We start from the raw sequence: 22,212 nt of genomic DNA, 5'->3' as shown, positions 1-22,212 counted from the left end.
TGATAAGTAGAAATTGTATCTTTTATTCTGTAAGTTAAATTAAGGATTGTTTACAGCAGATTACAATGACTTTTTCAGGTGCTGCATAAAAAGTTGAGGGAGGTGTGGTACAGCTTCTTTCCAACCTGTCTCTTGAAATCTGGTGCAGATATCAAAACTCTCCATGTAGAGTAAGGCTCTTCTAGGAATTGTCCAGATGTATCACCTGCACAGTGACTGACGCAATTCTTCATACATTATTTGATCCTAACAGTGCCAAGATAAGAGGGGAAAAACACTTTAGACAACATTAAACACATGTAACACTTAGAAGGTACTTTATATAATTATGTAAATGTGAAACAAACCATGAAAATGTAAGCCACTAGCTCTAGTCTAAAACACCAAAAAAGCTAACTAAGGGTGAAAAGATCCTATTGCCCCTGTAAATAAGGTTCTCTATTGATAGCCAGCAATGGTATGTAATTAACAAAAGCCTTTGGCAGAGTTATTCTACTTCATATTGCCATGCTAGACTTAGAACACAGCTTCACAAGAAGGCTACAACTGTTTTTGCCAGGTGAGCTACCAAATTGGCAGTCTGCTCACTCATCCATGTCTGCCAAAAGAAGCAGACAAGATCATCTTTTGCTAGTCTAACTAGGTTAAAATAGTTATCTTGTTCTCTCTGGCTCTAGTTTGAAGTGAATACGTTATTTTGACTGCAGTGTGCTCTTGGCTGTATGCGAAGACCTATCAACAAACTCTGCAACAATAACAATTTCTATATTTATTACCTTCTCAATTACAGTAAGATCAGTGAACAGATTTCATTTCAGCTGTTAAAAATAATTAGCCCTAAGATAACCTTTAAAGCATGAACTTCCTTGACAAATGCAAATCATGAAAAGACTCATAGGAAAATCACTGTCATCTCAATTCTTATCTCAAAATGATGTCTTTTGCACATTAACAGAAATGGCTAAGCACCTCTTGGTGCGTATCCATCTGGGGGGAAAAAAGGTGGTGACAAAGTCTAAAGGCCTTGACTTCTAACTAAAAATTCCACAGCTGTAAGAGGTGAGGATCAGGTGAATAACTAATGTGGAAATGGCCATTAAAAGTTCAAGGTACTATGGTGAAAGCTAACTGACAACAGGATAATCCATCTACCACAATGCATCACCTGCAGGTGAAAAGAGACCTTCATTTCTTAAGGTCTCAAAGCCATCAGAAGTATGCTGAAACAGAAGTAATGTCAATTGCTAGAATGCATGCAAGTGTATGGTAACCATCAGTATTCTATTCTCACCACTCTCCAACATAAGAAGAGTATGCCTTCTAGAGGGATGAGTGTACTTACACAGTTGAAGTTATTCTCACCTTTTTTGATACTGAAGATTTTACTTTCTTAAAAGCTTCTTCAAAGTGTTTATGGGAAATCCTGATTTCTCCTTAAAGAACAAAGTGCAAAAAGTTACTAGACAGAAATGCAGGCAAGTGACAATCGAGTGATTTTTTGCATGTATTTCAATGCAGCATTTATGAAAACTAACTCCATGTACTAATCAGTTGCATGAGATCCAATTGAATAATTGAGATCTGAATTGAAAGAACACCTCAAGTGTTAGATTTAATATATTCTGCCTCTTCTGAGGAGGTAGAGTGAGAGAGAGGTTGTGGTGGAGTTCAGCTGCCTAGCAAGGTAAAACCACCACAAGGATCAAAGTCCAACTCCTGGATCCACACCGGACCACCCAAAACCAGAACATCTGCAAGTGTTGTCCAGTGCTTCTTGATCTCTGGGTACATTCATTGCTGTGATCACTTCTGTGGGGAGCATGTTCCATCATTGTCTTGTTTGACATCACACAGAAGTGAAAGCTGTTTTCTGCTTTTTCAGTTGCCTCTAAGGTTTTGTAAATCCCTGTTTTGATTCTAATGCAGCTATCTAGTTTTTTTGTTGTTTGCTGTTGTTTGTTTTGGTTTTGGTCTGCTAACAGGTAAGTGTAACCTCAAATCATGGATCTCTCTGCTCTCACAAGTGAGACTTTAGCCTAGGCTTAAGAATCCCAAGAATACCACTACACAGATTCACTACAATGCTGAAGCTCATTTATCATATATGCTAGAAGTAGATAAAAATATGTCTAGAGTCATTTGCATTTTTTATGCATTCAATTAAGATACTTTTAGCTTTCATGGGTATGTACTGTCACTACCTTTATGAACATCTTTGCAATGTGAACAGGATGCGCAGATACGAAAAAGTTAGGACTTCTCAATATATTTGATATATAAGGTAAGAAGTCTTCAAGTTCTTCTGAACAGCAAAAAGACTACACAGCAGATGAAGGTCAGTAAAGATGATAATTTGTTGAAGATGCTGATAGAGTTCATTGAACTAAATATACAACCCTGCTGCATTTTCTTATCTCAGTTCTCTGACGCTTTTATTCAAGGTTCCCACTAGCATATAAAGTGATACCAGTAAGAACACACGTGTACATTTGAAGTTTGAATGTAAGTATTTTATTTGCCCAAGGCAACACCTACTATTAGTAAGAAAAACCTCATCTTGGGCCTTTCAGAGAAGCCAAAGGGCTTTAACAATAACTCATCGAAACTCCGTTAAATATTAAAAGAAAGCTATGAGAATTTCACATTGTTTTCACTTTTGTTTTTAAGTCTCTTTTAAATCAAATTATGAAATGTAATAATATAGTCTCAGCTCTAGGGAGGGGGACTGGAACAGTGGGACTGGGGGGGGGGGGAATTCAGGCACAAGGAACTAAGGAGGTTGCAACAGAGGTTTCTACAGAATTGAAGGAATCAGCCCTGATCTCAGCGAAGTGATTCTAAGGAACTGAATGACAAGGGACACACAGTACTCATCTACAGCCACATCACATCGTGTGGGAGGGGAGTTAGTTGTGTGTGTCCTGTAGTAACACTGGGAGAAGAAGTTATCCAGTCTGTGTATGCACACTGCTCTTCTGAAGATATAAATGATCAGTATTTCAAATCAGAAACTACCTTAAGCATTTTCATACCAGCCAGGGCTGACATCTTAGAATACAGAAACAACAACATCCCAAACAAACAGCCACTACAAACATGCAGATCGATCTGTGCACAATTCATGGACTTGCTGTCTGCCAACAGATCCATATAATCAGTGGTCAGGCTGCAATCCTAAATTTAAAGGCTGGATTCAAGCAAGTAACATTTTTGAATCAAACCTGCTACACTCAGAATAATTATAAAATCAAACAGATTTCTGATTTTTTCCTATCTAAAATCAAGAGCTTTTTATTCCATCTACAGCAAGCAAAATGGGCAACCAGTCCCATCCCCCCCAAATTAAAATGCTAGCTCCCTTATAACAAGAAATACCTATGTTCTGCTCTGTTTACCTATTGTTAAAAACAAGTAAGACAATACACATCAGATCAGAAGGAATGATTCGAGACTTAAAAATCCAGTGTGGTTCTCAGAAATCAGAAAAATAATGAAAATTTAATATATTTTCCAAGACCAACTGACAAGTCTCAACTCCATCTTAGCTTTACATTTTGACTTTTAAGTACAAAAAACAGAAGAATGTTCTGGGAAAAAGAAAAGATGCACACATTATATGAAGGGCTCCAGTTTCCAACTACATTCTCCTATCTGTGTGCACAAAACAAAGAAAAACAGGAAAAAGCAACTTAAAACAGAAGTGCTGAGAGATATGGAACAGGCAGAAACAGCACTTGAAAAAACTTACAACTCCCTGACAAAGTTCTGGCAAGAGCCACTGATAAGCTGAACACCTAAGATCAAAAATTGCTCTTAGCTTTTCCTAGCGACATTACAACTAGATACACGTATTCAATTACACAACACAATTGTGTTCCAAAGGTATGTGAGCAGTGACAACCGTACACAAATATGCCAATAGGTCAGTATAATTAGTCTTTGATAATTATGTGAAAATTAGGCAAAGACATACTCAGTTTAGCATGCAAGTTGTCAGTTTGCACTACTATTTAACATTGACTTTTCTTTAAGGTTACAAGGTTCAGTTTTATCAGTAAAACAATTTATGCTAAACCTCCAGCTTAACTGTTTTTTCCTGTTACTCTCCCCTTCATCTATTTCAAAGGTACTTAACATTTTCTGGAAACAAATATGACTTGTTTTTTGTTTGGATGGGAAGTCATCAATCACTGACATGCAGCACGCATGCCTCTGTGCTAGTCATTAAGTTACATTAAACACTTTATACTCCATTATCTTCTTACTGTTCAGTTAAGATTTTTGCAAAGCTTTCTTACCTTTCTTGCTTTTACTGTCCCACAGGGCCATTTCCTGTCTCAATGCACAAATTGAAGCCTCACGTACTAAAGCAGAAAGGTCTGCACCTCTACAGATAAAAACAGAACAAGTCATTTTAGGATAAATTTATCTCGTCGTTTTGGTAATGGCATATAGGTAGGCAAGACACTACAAATAATTTAAGAGACTGGCAAAAGGCAAGGGAAATTACAAAAACCTCTTCAAAAATCCACATCATAAATTATTACATTAAAAAATATGAAAAATCAAGTAGTCACAGCAGATCCACTTTAATACCTTAGAGACTTAGTTAGATACCTAAAATCATCTAGTTGCAGAGCTAAACACATTTCCCTTTTCTTTCTTACACACAGCTGCATTCTTCTATCTACCCAACAGAGAGAGCACAGCAAACCTATTGCGTACCTTAGGAAGAAGTTTAATCCTCCAGATTTTAGCCTCAGATTAAGATCAAGCAAATGAGAAACAAGGGAAGAGGCAAAACCCACCCAGTGTCATCAAAAATGCTAAGGGATTGATCAATATTGTGCCACTTGGTGGGAATATGACAGATTGTTTTGGTATTAGTCTTATGAAAGATTCAAATGGAATCACCCATTATTACAAGAGAGATGGTTGCCAGAAGCTGGATCCATAGATAAACCAACATGCTCCTAAAATAACAGCATCCACAAAAGCTGGTCGGATCAGCCTTTTGAAATATTTGTTTGCAGTTTCCAGCTGTTAAACTTTTCACAAGCCTTCAGACTGGTGCAAGTCGCTGAACCAAATGAAAATGTTCACAGTTCTCCTTCTGTGCTTCACTGGTGATGCTAGGAATACTACTGTATTTAAACACTTCCCTGCTCGAGGATCAGGAGAGAACAAACACTCCTCTTTCCTAGATCTAGAACATGGACAAACTGAAAAATCATTACTAATTGTAGCCTCCATTTCTAAAAATAAAAAGCAATATTGTGACAAGCAGTATGTCAAACCTTTTGTGACCTCCAGAAAATCATTAACTAGTAATAAATCATTTAACAGATTAAAACTTTCTGAAGTACTGTAGAACACTTACTTTGTAAATTACTCTGGCAGAGATAGCTAACAAGCTTTCCTAAAAAAACATACCTTGGTATTCACAAAGCACAAGTTGGAATAGGCCCTCATTATTACTGCGTCAAACACATTGCTTTCAGCCGTGTCAGAGAACAAGTTAGTTCTGGTCATTTAACTTATTGGCTTTCATCATCATTGTACATGGATCAACAAGTTAAAGAGGGCTCTTTTACCCTCGGATTATGCAAGCATTATAAAATAAGACAAGCAAAGCTAAGATGAAAAAGCAGCCTCTACTGATCTGTATTTGCAAGATGAAAAGGGCTATTCCAGATGACAAAGTTTTCAGTGTCCATATATTCCTACTGAGCTCTTGGGAAAAAAAAGCACAAGTTAAAGCACGAAAAATAGAGTAAGAGAAAAGACTTACAAACCCTGAAAGTTACAAGATGTTACAAGTAAAAGACTTATAAACCCCTGAAAGTTACTTGATGAATTATCATGCATCACTGCACATTAATATTAAAGTCAAAACTAGAAACTACTCACGTATAACAATCACAATGTTGACTGTAAGCAATTTCTTCAAGGTTTACATCCACATCTAGTGGAGGCCGGGTGCCATCCTAAATAAATCGAGTTGATGAAAAGAGGAGATAAAATATTAATTTTTTAAATTTGTTTTTACACATGCCATCTGCAAAGTGATTAATTTCATCCAATCGGGATGAAGGGGTGTGACAAGTTCCCTGAATTATCCACACATATAAGCATTATTTTTAATCTAAAACTGGCAAGAAGGATGATCGGGCTTAAATGTATTTAATTATGAAATTAGTGATATTAAATTTCAACTTCCCACCACCAGCTTAGATTTTCTCTAACAAAACAATGGCCAGCACATCACAGCATAGTAGCACTGACACTTCCATACATGGACACGCTTAAGTAACTGGTTACATCAACAGCATTGCTTAGCTGAACTTCCTCTACTTTTACGACATAGTGAAATCAAATAGATCAACAGTAATCATGGAGATTTAGTCTTGCCTCATCACCTTTAAGACTTAATTAATTGTATATCTTTTATGTTCTATCTAGATAAAAATACATTTTTCAAACCTAGAAGTTTTTCATTCTGGATTTCATTAGAGTTTTTACGAACTACACACTTTTTGACACTACTCTTACGTATTACTACTGATTTCCCCCTGAAGACCCCTGAAGTAATTATTTTTGCATCTCCAGCAACAAAAGTATTCAGCAACATTATGAATTATAATTGAAACTAGCCAACATAATTATTTTGAATGCTGTATGCAAGGAGATCTTCCTATGTTGTTGCCCTTAGAAAACAGTAAAGTAGTATCGTGGTAGTATAGGTTCCAGATCTAACAATACCTGAGTTTAGATATGAAAAGACACTTTGATAACGATTAATATACTTCCGCCATGAAACTTAACTTGTTTGACAGAAATGCACAAATTTGTATAGTCCTTTTCTGACTTCTTCCGGTGAACTAAAATACCACATACCTATAATACATTCAGGAAAGAAATAAAAGGTATAGCAACTGGCAAGTTAAAACCCTTGAACTGACAGAAGAATAATCAAGGAGGGTGGCCTAGGCAGAGTAAGGGAGCGATACTGAATGACCCTTGTGTACAACACCAGTTTGGAAGGGAAGAAACAGGCACAAAGGAACAGCCTGATTTTGAAACATCTTGAAAGGAGAAGAGACTCTAACACAGACACAAGGAAGCTCCATACAATTTCATACAAGATATTTTAATATTTGTTGTAAAAGACTGCAAGGCAGTGAAACACCTCTGCTAAAAAAGAAACACTTTACTAATTATTTTGAGTAGAAACATATGTTGAGCGTTTTGTGAGTGGAATGATCTGCCTGCTCTGGGTACGAGCACCAGAGAAGGTGATACAGCTTGCAGGAATATAAGTACACTAGTAACTTAAGCATGTGAAGACATGCTTCTCTTGCATAATCAATATGCAATTCAAAAATGACCAATTTGTACAAGTTAACTGAAACAAAACTCTTTCACAACAATATGTCACTCTACATCTCATCTGTGCTGTTCTCCTAGCATCCCACTGCTTTCACAACTCCCTTTTCTGCCTTTGTAAGCATCCATGTTTTCCCTCACCAACAATTCTCAGTTTCCACATCCCGTGCAATAATTCCTCTAGGATTTCTGAGAATGAATACCATCACCCAGAAGCCACTCAGAAGATCTGGATGATATTTTTTGTTTTATATAGTGCTAAGTACCTATTTAAACAAGTGTTCTGTACAGTTTAAGTTTCCTTACCTGGACTGCATGGATGAAGTTTGACAGATAATAAATAATAAAGTAAAATATAAAATAAAATAAAACAAATAATAAAGTAATAAAGCAAGAAGAGCACCATTGTCGTCACAGAGTGAACATGGAAATAAGCAAAGACAAGACTCATTCAGAGACTGTATCTCATTTCTCTTGTCATCATGTAATCATAGAATGGCTTGGATTGGAAGGGACCTTAAACTAGTTCCAATGCCCCTTGCCATGGGCAGGGATACATACCACTAGATCAGATTTCCCAAAGCCCCATCCAACCTGGCGTTGAGCACCTCCAGGGATGGGGCATCCACACCTGCTCTGGACAACCTGTTCCAGCACCTCACCACCCTCGGAGTGAAGATTTTCTTCCTTATATCTTACCTAAATCTACCCCTCTTTTAGCTTAAAACTGTTACCCCTTGTCCTATCACTACACTCACTGATAAGGAGTCCCTTCCCAGCTTTCCTGTAGGATCCCTTTAAGTACTAGAAGGCCGCTTTAAGGTCTCCCAGACTCTTTCTCTACTGTAGGCCAAATAACCCCAACTTTCTCAGCCTGTCTCTGTAGGAGAGGTCCTCCAGCCCTTTGATCATCTTCATGTTGCCTAAATTAAGAGCTGAGAAAAAGAACCAAATAAAAACTGAATACCTCACTCACTATAAAGATGTGTAGCCAAAATCTTAACGCTAGTATGAATTAAATATGCATGGAAGTGTCTGGCATTCCAAAAATAACACGCATTGATAACTAAAGACAGGCTCCACGGGAATCAAGCTCCTAAACACTGAGTAATGTCTGTTGCTTATATCACAACAAGGAGGCTCATAATCAGATAAGGCCAAAGCAGAGATGATTTGTCAGCAGAAGACCTGTGCTCTGATAACAGGATGAGGAGAATGTTACCACATCACATATGCCACTCCTCTTGGTGTTATCCCAACAGGAAGACAGACTACATCCTTAAAAATATCCAGAAGGAGGGAACAAAGACGATTTACAGCAACCTCGCCCAAGATTTATTGCTGCTGAAGTAAGCAAGATTCTGAATTTTTTGATTCTTAAAGGGAACCTAGAAAACATTTTTCTCTAACAAACAGTTTGCCATTTTGCCAGTCAAGAGGAAGCCAAGAGATGAAGCAAGGTCACAACACCCAGAATTACTTATCATTGATGCTGCGCACAAGTGATTCTGTCCCTACCACTTGGAGGCATGCATCTTGGTGACTACATGGGGCTGTGAGGGTGTGAGAAAGTGGAATATATGAGAGTGACAAAAATCAGTTCTTTTAATACCACTGTCTTCCATATAGTCTTGCACTAAGCTTTGCTGCATTATTTTCCTACACCACTAATTACAGTTAGTGGTATACTGGCTTGAGACAGTTACACATCTCCAGAGATTCTCCAGCAAAAAAATAGGGAAAGTGAGACTTAATAACTGTATGTAAAAAAAAAAAAAAAAAGAGAGAGAGAGAAGAGAGCAAGTGTAAACTCTTGTAATCAGAGAACCCTTCCACTCTATTTATAAAGTCTAAAGACTGACCATTACCACCCACTTCTTCCAGAAGAAGGAGGTGGTTTAAGTCAGAACAATCATACAAGCCCAAATTTTAAAAAATGCTTCAAGTTACCTTTAAAGACAAAATAAACATCCTCTATCACAAGCTTCCCATTAGTCCTAAAGGGAATTATTAAATGTCACAATTAAGTGTTGAGCAAATACAACTGGAGCTGATGAATCATATTACTGAATGTGTGGAAACCCCCTCCCCCTCTCAAAAAGCTTACAAAACACTTCTAGGCCCATTACTCATACAGATAGGAATCTTAATTGAATCTCTTCAAATTGTGACTATAAAGGCAGCAGTTTCTATGCTTAACAGGTTGCCTTACTCAAGATTTATCAACCCTTTGCACTATTGGAGCAAATTTACCAGCAGATGTGGCTGATGGTTTATTTTTATTACTTCATGTTATATTCAAGTGTTTCATGAGACAGAATCCTGCAATTCTTCTGCGAACCTTCATTTGTACTAAAGCATTCCACTAAGGTTCAAGGTAATGATTTGTTTCCAAATACTCACTTTGGTGATTGTCTTTAGAATAGCAAGTCGATCTTCAGGTGGTGGCAAACCCACATAGAGTGTTTTATCCAGTCTACCAGGACGCAGGATAGCTGGGTCAATTATATCTTGGGGAAGGGAGAAAACGACAGTTATCCAGAAATGATATATACATTTAGGAAACTGTACACATGAGAAGTAATATATGCATATTTGTATAGAGATTCAAAAAAGCACCGGTGCAACGTGCAGCTCTGAGCATTAAAATAGGTGACTGAAATAGTTTCATCTCTGCCAAGTAGGAGCCTTTATTACCCAGTACAGGTAAGCCACATCTGGTCAAATACGGCTCATAAATACTAGTTTCATCCGGTCACAAATGAAGACAGGTCTCTTTGGAAATAGAGTAGTAGAACATTTTTTTCTATCACACATAGCATAGTCAAGTGAAGAATTCCATGGTAATGTGTAACAATGAAAAAAAGAAATGCTTTCCTGTTTGTTGAGTTGGAAAGAACTCTACCCACATTAACCCCTGCAAATCTGTTTGATGGCCACCATGATAAACTAAGATTTAGAAGTACACAGGGCCAATCATAAACACCCCCCCCCCAGAGTAAACTTAATTTTACTTGTCATTTGCAATTCTACAACGTATTAACTTTCTAGACAATAATACAGAATAACCATGAAAACACAAAATAGAGCTGCAAAGTACAGATTTTTTTCCCCAGAAAATATGACAGACCCCAGATTTTATTATATCCAAGGAAGTAAGAAACCAAAGTCATCACAAATGTTTTCTAAAAACCATTCAAAACTCAAACATAATAGAAATCTCAAGCAGCCTTCTAGCACCACAGGCTTCAATACAGTACTTCCACAAACTGCAGACAAGAATGTAAATACTAAGGACTGCTGGTACAGCAAGAGATACAAATAGGGCACGTAACATGGGAATGACCTAAATTGCTGTCATCCCTGCCCATGTTTTAATACAAACTGCCTGGATGATGCTTCTAAATGACTAAGCCTCTTGATGCCCTATTTCCCCATCTACAAAAATTATGATGGTATTACCTGCTGAGTTTTACTAAGGGATTCTAAAAATCCACATCCTACACACTACAGTAACATCAACAGCAAAATCACAGAAGCACCCAGAGAAGACAAAGAAAATTGTATTTTTAACATAACAAACTTTTTGATGTTTGTAAGGTCTACAGTTAGTTGTCTTGGGCAGCTATTGCAAAAACCTCATCCAAAAGTAAAGGTTGAAAGTTATAACTAAGTGTTAAGATGGAAACTACAAGGACTCCAAATGACGCTGTTAACACCCTTAGGATTAGATCCTCTTGACAAAATGTAGCTAATAAGCAAACCACATGCATTCATGTATATTAATGCAGAAGAACTGGTGAAGGTTAAGTTGTTGATCCTCATTGTAGGGATTTTTAAAAGCAAACAAAACAAAACAATGCACATGGAAGCAGTTGTCTTTTTTTTTTTTTTTTTAACTGAAAAGAAAAAAACATTTGCTTAAATCTAACAAGATTCCAGCTATCTGACCCTACCACAATGTGATCTTTCTTCCCTTTTTAAATACGTACAGAGTTTTGTTCAAATTATACTGACACCTGTGCAAAACACAGAATGAATGCATACATTTAAAATTGCTCCACTACCTTTTTCTTGGGCAAAAACCTTTTTTTTTTTTTTTTTTCCCAAGATACAGAAGTCATGACCAGAGACATCTATGTAGGCAAAAACAGCTATTGAGAATGTGACAAGGATGGTGGGAAAGTAACAAAAAACCCCTCTAAAATGATATATTAATTTAATCCAGACAGATGAAACATGGGTTAAACACAACCCCTGCCATGGCAGGCCCAGACAAGAACATCTTTCCTGTACTACTGTGCACAATGCTATATTTTTTATGTTATCTTGCTTTCAGCACAAATGCACTTTCCTGTTTCTGTATCTCTGTGGAAGGGAGTTTTGCCATGTATTAAGATGAGATTACAGAATTTGCACAACAGATCAATTACAACCATCAAAACAAATACTCTCAATAGGGACTGTATTACAACACCATGCACTTCAACTCTCCATTCAAAAGCTGTTATTGATTTTAATATGGAATATAATTCCCATTTTACATGCTGAGAAAATGCACTTGCCACTCTGTTTGTCCAACAATTTGAAGTTAGTGATCCTGTCTAAAGATACATTCATCCATTTGTATGTAAACACGGCCCGTATTCAAAGAGCTACAACTCAAACTTACTCAATAAGCTGCAGTAATGGAGGTTTACACAATGAAGTCCATACTGCAATTCAAAACACAGATCTACACTTCCCATTTTCTTATGAGTAAGTTATGTCACCTGTGGGTTCAGACCTGAGCCTTTCCTCAAGCTTCTGGGACTGAAGTTCTCTGTAAAACTTGAAAAATTAAAACCAGGTAATACAGACATTCCTTTTTCCTCTTTGGTCAAACTCACTCATTAGATGCACTTCATATTTGTAAAAACATAAGTAATGCTGCCTTTTTAGGAATTTCATAGCATTCCATCCCGATAAATTATAATGTCCTCTTCATATTTAATATCTGGAAACTTATCTAAACAGCATAGATTCAACGTTTTAAATAAATTAATTATTTTAGATACCTCTTTCAAAGCCTATTATTATCTTCCAAGTTGAAAAGTGAAAAATACTGTATTTCAAATCTGAAAGTGAAACATGGAAAACGGATGATACACAAAACTTCTTTTCCAAGCAGCTGTCTCAGGGAGAAACAACTGCCATATTTTATTAAGAGAAATGTTGAGTTAGTAACTTTCTGTCTTGGTTTCCTGATGCAGTTGATGATGTTGACTATGCCATTGGAAGACAGTTGTATCCTTTTTGCATATAAGATGGCAAAGTGGCATAAGGAGACATTTAGAGTACATCCATCCCTTGCTTTGTTTTTGCAGGTTAGGACAGGCACTAGCCTCCAGAAAATCACGTAGTATTTCAGATTACTACATTGCTCTCCAAACTACTGCAAAATATTATCTTCTTCATTAAACTCTATTGAAAACTACTTTGCATGCAGGCCTATAATGTGACATTATGTTGTCCTATAATAAAATCTATTAATCTCGCACTCATTTCCAGTTGATTATTCATGCCTTAATCATACACAAGTCAACAAAGTTAGGGAAATTTTTGCACATCCTAGCAAAAAAGACTACTGTGTTGAGTCCATCAAACTTCTCCTATATTCACTACAGCATTTTAAATTATATTCAAAGTATACAAGATCTAAGTCATCACATTCATAATGCTCTGGAATATAGGCTCAGAAGCTCTAAAAGGGTTTCAGAAACTCCACAAAGATGCTGCCAGCATCTCTGGTCTGTTACCAAAGCCTGTGGAAGATATACAACATGATTTGTGTGAATTAAAACTATCATAAAAGAAACTGTTCCCTGTATCACATATTAAGGAGTTTTTTTAGACCTTATCTTGCCTTTAACTCAGCGACATTTATAAACAAGTATAAACAAAACAAAAAATAATCAAAACTATTGTCATAGAAAGGAAAGGCTAATATTTTATTATGCTTTAAATTGTGGTTCAGATAAACAGCTCTACAAAACTCACATAAATCTGCTAAACGAAACAGAACTCACTGAAACTAGGACCATGTTCTAAGATAATAGCAGAAGGGGAGTTTTACAAGAATCAATTTAAAATAAGCTAGAGAAAAGACCATTAATGTAACTGAAGACATCACTGCAATTACACTGAGCTTAAATCAGTATCAGTTTATGGCGCTTCACTGATTACTTGTGTTTTCTCAGGTTAAATACAGTTCATTGGATTCCATGGTACGCAGTGCTGATGCCTTGAACAGCACTTCTCTAAAGAGTCTATAAATATTCAAGGCCTGGAGAAGTTAGAAAGGAGAAGAAAGCAGCAGTATACAACACTGCAACTCACACAGGTGTCTAAAAAATTGTGGGAAATTACAGACCTTACCTAACTGTAGTGCTTAATGTTTTTCTAAGTATTTAGTCTTGGATTTGAGGAAGGAAGTAGATTAAAAAATAATACAATTATTCTGACCCAGAAAGTTTCTAACAAGTCATGTCATTTCTGCCTCTCTCTCTCTCTCTCTTTAATTACATTGAAGGCTTTAATGTTTTATCCTCTCAGGCAAAGTTTGACAGTGTTCTGCATTTAGGTGCAAAGAGATTGAGTTGGGAATACTGCATCCCTGCTAATTTAGAGTACTCAAGATAGATTTTCAAAGGGCTATCAAAGTCACTTTTAAAGTGCAAAAAACATTCAAATATTCTTCTTGTAAGCACCGATTAAAGGTTTATTTCAGCAACCCCATAATTAAGAACTACCACTTGCAAACCGTATTTGATAAACAAAAGAAACCACTCTGGGGTGCGTGCTCTTTTAACGCAATGGTGATCAGACAGTCCAGGTCCTTAAAAGCTACCGTAAAAACAAAACAAAACAGAGTTTGTCAGTCTTCAGCCATGGGACATATAAAACACCACCATTATGCAATGGACTCCCTGTCATGGGATTCACCGCACTGGAACAACTATGCTAGGAACATATGGTGATGCTAAAACTGGCTGAGCCACTACTACCCTGTTACTATTATTCATGATAACAATATTACTGAGAGGTAGGACTCATCTTTTGGTACCACTGACTCTGAACCTACAATGCTGACAGCATACACAGTTGTTATGAAAAGTTACATCAATAAAGAATAAAAGCTAACACGCATGCAACCATTTTAGAGAAGTAACAAATTGCAAAGCCATAATACTTGCCTAGTGGAAGAATTCAGAAAGTTCTGTGGGGACACATTATTTCGATTTCTATTATACAAACACCCACCATTTCTGTTCAACCTAGCTATGTCAAGAAAATCTTTCATACAAATGTCAGACATAAAGAAAAAGCTTTTCAAGCACTACAACTTGTATTTGTAGGGATTTTTTAACTGTTTGTAGGGATTATTTAACTGCATTTGCTGATGTAAACTATTGTTCTCCTTCAGGTCTCTGCTTGGACATTTAGGTCTTAGGGCAGTAAGAGTGCTTTACTAGTATGGACTTCACTGTTGTCTACCAGCATGATACAACTATTAAGACAACAGATGATATCATTAAAACTTCATTTGGTGAACACTGCCTATTCCTAAGCCCAATAACTGTTAAACAAACTACAGAAGTAAAAAATGAGTTTCCATGGTTTAACCACAACTAGAATAAAAATTGTTCTGGTAAAAGCTGCATCAATTGGAAACTATTTCTTCCCACTGACAAATCCAGGTATCACAGCAGAAGTCTGTAGTCTAAACCTATCCAAAGTGTTCTCATATACACAACTGACATCCTTCTCAAGTAAGAGATCCTTATCCAACTGCATCCTGTAGGGAAAGTTGGATGTCCCAAGCTTTGCTGTTCATAAATGATTTATTACATTACCAAACTCCTCTATCAAGATGTAATTCATTTCCATTTACAAATTTTGTAGATACATTTATTCCCTTCAATTTGATGATTATATCTGCTATCCATGCCTTAGGATTTTCTTTATGCAAGGCATTTTTACTTCATATTCGCTTTTACATCAAGGTAATTTGCTAGTCATACACTGCTTAGTTCATGCCTCCAGCTTTCCCTTATTTCAACCTTCATTTCTCATGAATATTTTGTAATTTTAAGTACTCCAGTACAGTAATACAATAAGTCTGTGACTGCAGCTGAAGAAGACAACAGGTCCTAATTAAGACATGTCTTAAAGATGTTGCTTCATCTCATGCTGTCACTTGCAACAATGCAGAACAGACAACAATGTATTGATGAGAAGAGGTTTGAATTTGAAGTATTATAAGTACAGAACAAGGTTAATTACTGAATTCAAACATGTAACAACATGTGATTTCATGACAAGAGAATTAATAATGTTTTGTTTCTTATGTTTCTCTTCCTTGGGTTTTTAAGTGCTTACCTGGCCTGTTCGTGGCAGCCATAATGAAAACCTGCTGACGATTCTCCAGACCATCCATCTCTGTGAGTAACTGGTTAACTACACGCACACTGGCTCCTGACTTTAAAAGAATAAATTTGCCAAAAAAAAAAAAATAGTGATAATGTAAATATTTTCAAACAAAAGAAACAAAAGATTTACAAGCTCCCCATATTTAAATGCTTGCCACATATATTACAATTGGCGAAACTTTTCTTCCCCATTAAAAATGAAGAACTCACTTAAATTTAGCTACAGAACTATACCAATCACTCTCCTACCTACCTCAACAAAAAGACCCAAATGTTCTCAATATTCAGCCTTGGTCAAATAAATAAATAAATAAATAAATAAATATAAAGTTCTATAAATATTTAAACTTCTGAAACAACTGCTTCTGCAGCTGAGCTTACTGGAAATGAATGACTCATAGTCAAATGTTAACTCCATAGTAATGAGATCATACAATCATAGAATGCTTTGGGTTGGAAGGGACCTTCAAGATCATCTAATTCCAACCCACCTGCTATGGCAAGGGACACCTACCACTACCCTCCCACCCTCTGAGGAATTTCTTCCTAATATCTAATCTAAAACTACCCTTTTAAAATTTAAAGTCATTCCCTTTTGTCTTATCACTACACTCCCTGACAAAGAGTCCATCCTTTCCTGTAGGCTCTCTTTAGGTACTGGTAGGCCGCTATAAGGTCTCCCTGGAGCCTTCTCTTTTCCAGACTGAACAGCTCCCACTCTCTCAGCCTGTCTTTGTAAGAGAGGTGCTCCAGCTCCTTGATCATCTTTGTGGCCCTTCTCTGGACTCCTTCTAATACTTCCATGTCCTTCTTGTGCTGGGGGCCCCAGAGCTGAACACAGCACTCCAAGTGGGGTTTCACAAGAGCTGAGTAGAGAGAAAGAGTCACCTCCCTTGACCTGCTGGCCATGCTTCTTTTGATGCAGCCCAGGATACGGTTGGCTTTCTGGGCTGTAAGCACACATTGCCAGCTCATGTCGAGTTTCTCAATCAACACCCCCAGGTGCTTCTCATCAGGGCTGCCTTCAATCCATTTTCTGCTCAGCCTGTATTTGTTCTTGAGAATGCCCCAGCCCACATGCCTATAACTAAAGATCCTACAGATCCTGTAATATCTGTAAGATGCCTATAAGCGAAGATCCCAGATATGCTACAAACAAATTGAATAGGTTAATCTGAATTTCATTCTAAATTTGAGGAGACAGAGAGAAAATCACAGATGCTAAGGAACAACAGTTTTAATTAAACAGCAAAACTGCTTGATGATTTTGAAGAATGTTGCACTATTTTAAACATACAAAAATACGTATTATATGTTGCATATAATATATACTATATAATATATGTTGCATTATTATTATTTTAAACATATTAGAATAGGCATTTGCCTACAGTTAAGCAGAATATGTGGTATTACAGCATGAAGAATACAGTCAAGAGTCTCCTGCACAGACAATAGAATCATAGAGTATCTTAAGTTAAAAAGGACCCACAAGGATCATCAAGTCCAACTCCTGGCTCCACACAGGAGCACCCAAAAATCAAACCGTATGTCTGTGAGCATTGTCCAAACACTTCTTGAACTCCAGTAGTCTTCGTGCCGTGACCACTTCACTGGGTAACCTGTTCCAGTGCCCAACCACCATCCCTCAGTGAAGAATCTTTTCCTAACAGTTTAAAAAAGACTGTGAAAAGCCTGGGGTGCATTTGGAAGTGTTGCCAGCAGGTCAAGGGAGGTGATCCTGCCTTCTACTCAACCCTGCTGAGGCCATACCTGGAGGATTCTGTCCAGTTCTGGGCTCCCCAGTATAAGAGGGACATGGAACTACTGGCGAATCCAGAGGATGGGTTCTGAGATGATTGGAGCACCTGTCATACAAGGACAGGCTCAGAGAACTGGGCCTGTTCAGCCTGGAAAAGAGAAGACTGAGGGGAAACCTCATCAACGTGTATAAATATCTGAGGGAAGGGTGTCGGGAGCCAGTCCCTTTTCAGTTGTGCCCAGCAACAGGATGAGAGGCAACAGGCACAAACTGAAGCACAGGAAGTTCCAACTGAATATGAGAGGGCACTTCTTTACTGTGAGAGTGACAGAGTACTGGAACAGGTTGCCCAGAGAGGTTGTGGAGTCTCCTTCTTTGGAAACATTCAAAACCTGCCTGAATGCCATCCTGTGCAATGCGCTCAATGATCCTAAGTGATCCTGCTCGGCAGGGGGGTTGGACTAGGTGACCTTCAGAGGTCCCTTCTAACCTCAGCCATTCTGTGACTCTGTGCGCTGTATACACAACTATTAAGCTTTATAAAATGTTTCTGTTGCTAGCACAATACCACAAAAACTGAAACTAATAATTTATTTATGGAGATATTTTGAGACTTACTTCACGGTCAGATCTCCGAGGGCACAAAGCGTCAACTTCATCAAAAAATATAACACAAGGGGCTGAATTCCTGGCACGCTGGAATACCTGACGTACAGCACGCTCGCTTTCACCAACATACTAAAACAAATGACAAAACACAGTGAAACAATGTAAGACATGAAGATTTTACTAGAAAAAGATCAGTTCTAAACACAATTTAAGATGCTTTCCAAGGGAGAAGGACCACCTGCTAACTGATTTACTTCACTTAACTCTGCTGTATCTATTTCCTTTTTGTACTAGATTTAAATGTGAACGTGAACATTGTCATTAGCTCACTTCTGAGAGTTCCTAGTATATACGGAGTTTAAGAGAATCCCTACTTTCTGGGAGAATAAATCTGACTTTTGACAATGAGAATTAACAAATAAAATAATCACTAAGGACCTTATGGCTAATAATAAATACAAAATAAATAATAAAAAACACCAGTGAGCAATTTAAACACAATAAATATCTGAAGTCCATTAAGTAATTGTCTGAAGATGGGGGTATTAGGACATAACGGAACTGAAATTTAAGTCAGAATCTCACTCTGCAATCTCATTTGTAGAATCTTATATTCTCACTTATAGAATCATAGAATCATTAAGGTTGGAAAAAACCTCCAAGATCATCTGGTCCAACCATCACCCTACTACTGGCTACTACTACACTGCCGGCTCATGTTCAGGTGAGCATCCATCAGCACCCCCAGATTCTTTTCCTTTGCACAGCTTTCCAGCCACTCTGCCCCATGCCTGTAGCTCTGCTTGGGGTTGTTGGGGCCAAAGTGCAGGACCCGGCACTTGGCCATGTTGAACTTATCCCACTGGCCTCTGCCCATCAACCCAACCTGTCCAGGTCCCTCTGCAGGGCCTTCCTACTCTCTGGCAGATCAACACTTCCCCCGAGCTTGGTGTCATCTGCAAAATGTACTGAGGGTACACTCAATTCCCTCATGTAAATCATCAATAAAGATATTAAAGAGGGTTAATTGCAGTTAATGAACAGTCTATTTCCTGCCTGATATCAGTACTTGAGGTACACAAAAAACTTTGGGAAAAGAATAATGAAATCTAATATTTTGGTTTTAGTTTCCATGTCACTGATAAGCAGTGATAACGATGTCTGCAGATGATTATTTGGAAATCCGACTTTACCCTAGCAGGCTCCATCTGCCTAGTATCTCAATAGGCAGGTCATTTAAGCCAAGATATACTTAAACTACCCATTTAGCTTTTTCCCTTTCATGTGAAAATTTTCACTGCTAAAAATTTTAAGCAATGGGGTAAACAAGACAACTTCTTTTGCACCAGTATCAGTTGTGCAATTATTAGGAATCTTGTTCGCCTCAAGCTTTCAGCAAGCATTCTATAAATAACAAAAGCACAATGATCAGTGCATACCATATTTAGCAGTTCGGGACCTTTCACAGATATGAAGTTCAGTCCAGACTCATTTGCCACAGCCTATCAAAAAGAGAAAGAGATGTACACAGAAAAAAGCATTTTTTCATGTATTATTTGGTTCTGTCCATGGAACTATATATTAAAAAAAAAGAAGCATAGTTGTCATCTGTGTAAAACACAAAACGGTACAAAGTATCGCTACATGCAGTTAAGAGTGGGAGAGGTTGGAGGATTTAGCAAGGTGTTCTCTCTTTAATGAGGCAGTGTGTGATCATTATTGTTTTTTAATTACATACTAGCTGAAGAATTCTCAGTGATTAATGAGAGTTAAAAATAAATTCAACTACATACACAACATCTGAAAACAAAGACAAGCACCAATCTGGAAACCTGCATGATTTACATCCATATTTACAAGGGGAGGCTGTAAGAACTGAGATGCTCAAGGAGAATTATTTACAGTAAGATAAATACAAGAAATAAAACAGCATCAAGTGCAGACTACTCCCAATTACATTAGTTACAGCAAAGTACTCCACAGAAACAGATATCTAAAAAAATAGTTTGTTCCTTTCTTTGCTACTACTTTCTTCTTGACTAATTTAATTACTTCAAATTTTACGATTATTTCTTCTCATTTAAGCAAAAGTGTAACTCTATACAAGAAAACTTCGGCAGAGAGGCTCAAATTTAATTTTCTGCTGGGAACTGCAAAAGTCCAGCATCTGGCAGTATCATCTAGACTCAGTCATTCCCAAAACAAAACAAAACAGAAACAAACAAACAAACAAACAAACAACAAAACACCACATCCACTTCAATAATATTCTCCAGTATTCTTAAACATGTTTAGAAAAATTTATTACCTTAGCCAGTAGTGTTTTGCCACACCCAGGAGGCCCTGCAAGCAGAACACCAGCTGGAGTAGTCAGGCCCAGAGCTTTAAACTGCTCTGGGTTCCGCACAGGTGCCTATACAAGAAATGATCATAATTACCTGTGACTGAAAGCTAACATTAAACTTTTGATTTCAGTTACAGATGGATGAAAATTTGTTTATAAGCAAGTTCTTAATTCCAACTCTTTACAGGCTAAATGAATAAACAGTCATTCAGCATCTTATCTTGCATTGATAAATAACCTCCATCATCATTCAGAGGCAAAGACTTTATCTGTCCAAGTTCTCAACTTAAGGTGTTAGTGTTAAGTTCTGATCTGACCAGCAGTGAGGCTGCTAACTGTCCAGCTAAGCAGTGTCAAATTCTTCATGTAGCAATTGTCTAACTAGGATTATTGGTACAAAACTTTTAGAATACTTAAGATTTAGCAATAATGAACGTACTGAGAAATGAAACCTTGAATACAACAAATGAAGTGCTTAATACATGCACTAGACTTGTGATAAATTCGAAAGCAGGTTACAGAAGTCTATTTTAAATGAAGATGTTGCAAACTTTCTAGTTTGTAGCATGCTAGAACTCATGGGCAGCACACTATACCTTAAATACATATGAACAAAGAAACCAAGATATCTTTATTTTCTGCATAGGGGGAGGTGTGAAAAAACCTTTGAAAGTAATGTTAACACATACCAATATTGCCATAGTCAGCTCCTCCCGAACATCTTCCAGGGCTCCAATATCTGCCCATGTTACATCAGGAATCGTGACAAAGCCTTCTCTCTTGGCAGAGGGTTGCACTGATGACAACGCAACAATAAAATCATTCATCTCAATGCACAGCTTCTGCAGCTGCTCCTCAGGCAAGGGGTCTTGCTTCTTCAGCATATCCAAAAGTCTCTGTAATTCAACCTTAGGGTATATTGAAATGCAGAGAAAAGATTATGCAAGTAGTATTTTAAGATTTTTTAGGGCCTTTTCAGAGCAATACTTTCTACAAGTATAATATTAATTACTATAAAACAGGTTATTATGTATAATACACATAGAATGTGTAAAATAGCATTAAAAACTAACATTAATGAAAATGCTCCAGGAAAGCACTAAATAAACTTACCATTTATTCTGATTTTAGTATGAAATTGCTCTCAGGAGAAAGCAAACAACTCTGCTAAACAGCAAAACCGTAACAATTTGTGGGATACTGAATTACATATAAACCTTTAAAACTCTTAGCATACACTTTTCAGTCACAAGTGTTTATTTAATATAATCAGATTTCAAGCCATCAACTCAGTTCCTCAAGGTGATTAGACCTGGTTTTGTAACCAGGCCCTTATAAAGTCTGGGAAAACACAACACAGATATAGCAAAATGCTTTTCAACTTTTTCCATCTTGCAAAGTAGTCTGCCAAGAAGCATGGGGACAGACAGGTATGTTCCAATTATTGAAAATCGGATCCTTGCCGGGGAGAAACTATCTGAGAAAATACTTGATCAAAGAACTTTGTACCCTCACAACGTAAATATAATCCAGTTGTAATATGGAAAGGCATTATTAAAGCAATGCGATATTGCACATCAAGTAAAACCACTCCAGGATTTTAAGATAAAGGAAATAAAATGTTGCAAAAATCTTTTTAG

General features: G+C 37.2%; 1 protein-coding gene across 1 annotated transcript in view; it reads right to left on the bottom strand.

Moving 5' to 3' along the window:
• Positions 1–22,212, bottom strand: part of NVL (nuclear VCP like) — a 37,244-nt gene continuing 15,032 nt past the window's right edge. The window contains exons 14-23 of the mRNA XM_035321335.1: positions 21,262–21,480; positions 20,537–20,641; positions 19,668–19,730; positions 18,238–18,357; positions 15,808–15,907; positions 9,790–9,896; positions 5,911–5,987; positions 4,299–4,387; positions 1,363–1,433; positions 1–246 (exon numbers count right to left, since the gene is read on the bottom strand). Of these exons, the coding sequence (XP_035177226.1) occupies positions 202–246; positions 1,363–1,433; positions 4,299–4,387; positions 5,911–5,987; positions 9,790–9,896; positions 15,808–15,907; positions 18,238–18,357; positions 19,668–19,730; positions 20,537–20,641; positions 21,262–21,480 (996 nt within the window). The 3' untranslated portion in view covers positions 1–201. The remainder of the gene's footprint in view (positions 247–1,362; positions 1,434–4,298; positions 4,388–5,910; positions 5,988–9,789; positions 9,897–15,807; positions 15,908–18,237; positions 18,358–19,667; positions 19,731–20,536; positions 20,642–21,261; positions 21,481–22,212) is intronic.

Source organism: Oxyura jamaicensis, chromosome 3, assembly GCF_011077185.1.
Source record: "Oxyura jamaicensis isolate SHBP4307 breed ruddy duck chromosome 3, BPBGC_Ojam_1.0, whole genome shotgun sequence".
Lineage (NCBI taxonomy): Eukaryota > Metazoa > Chordata > Aves > Anseriformes > Anatidae > Oxyura > Oxyura jamaicensis.
This window is presented reverse-complemented; position numbering and strand designations above follow the sequence as displayed.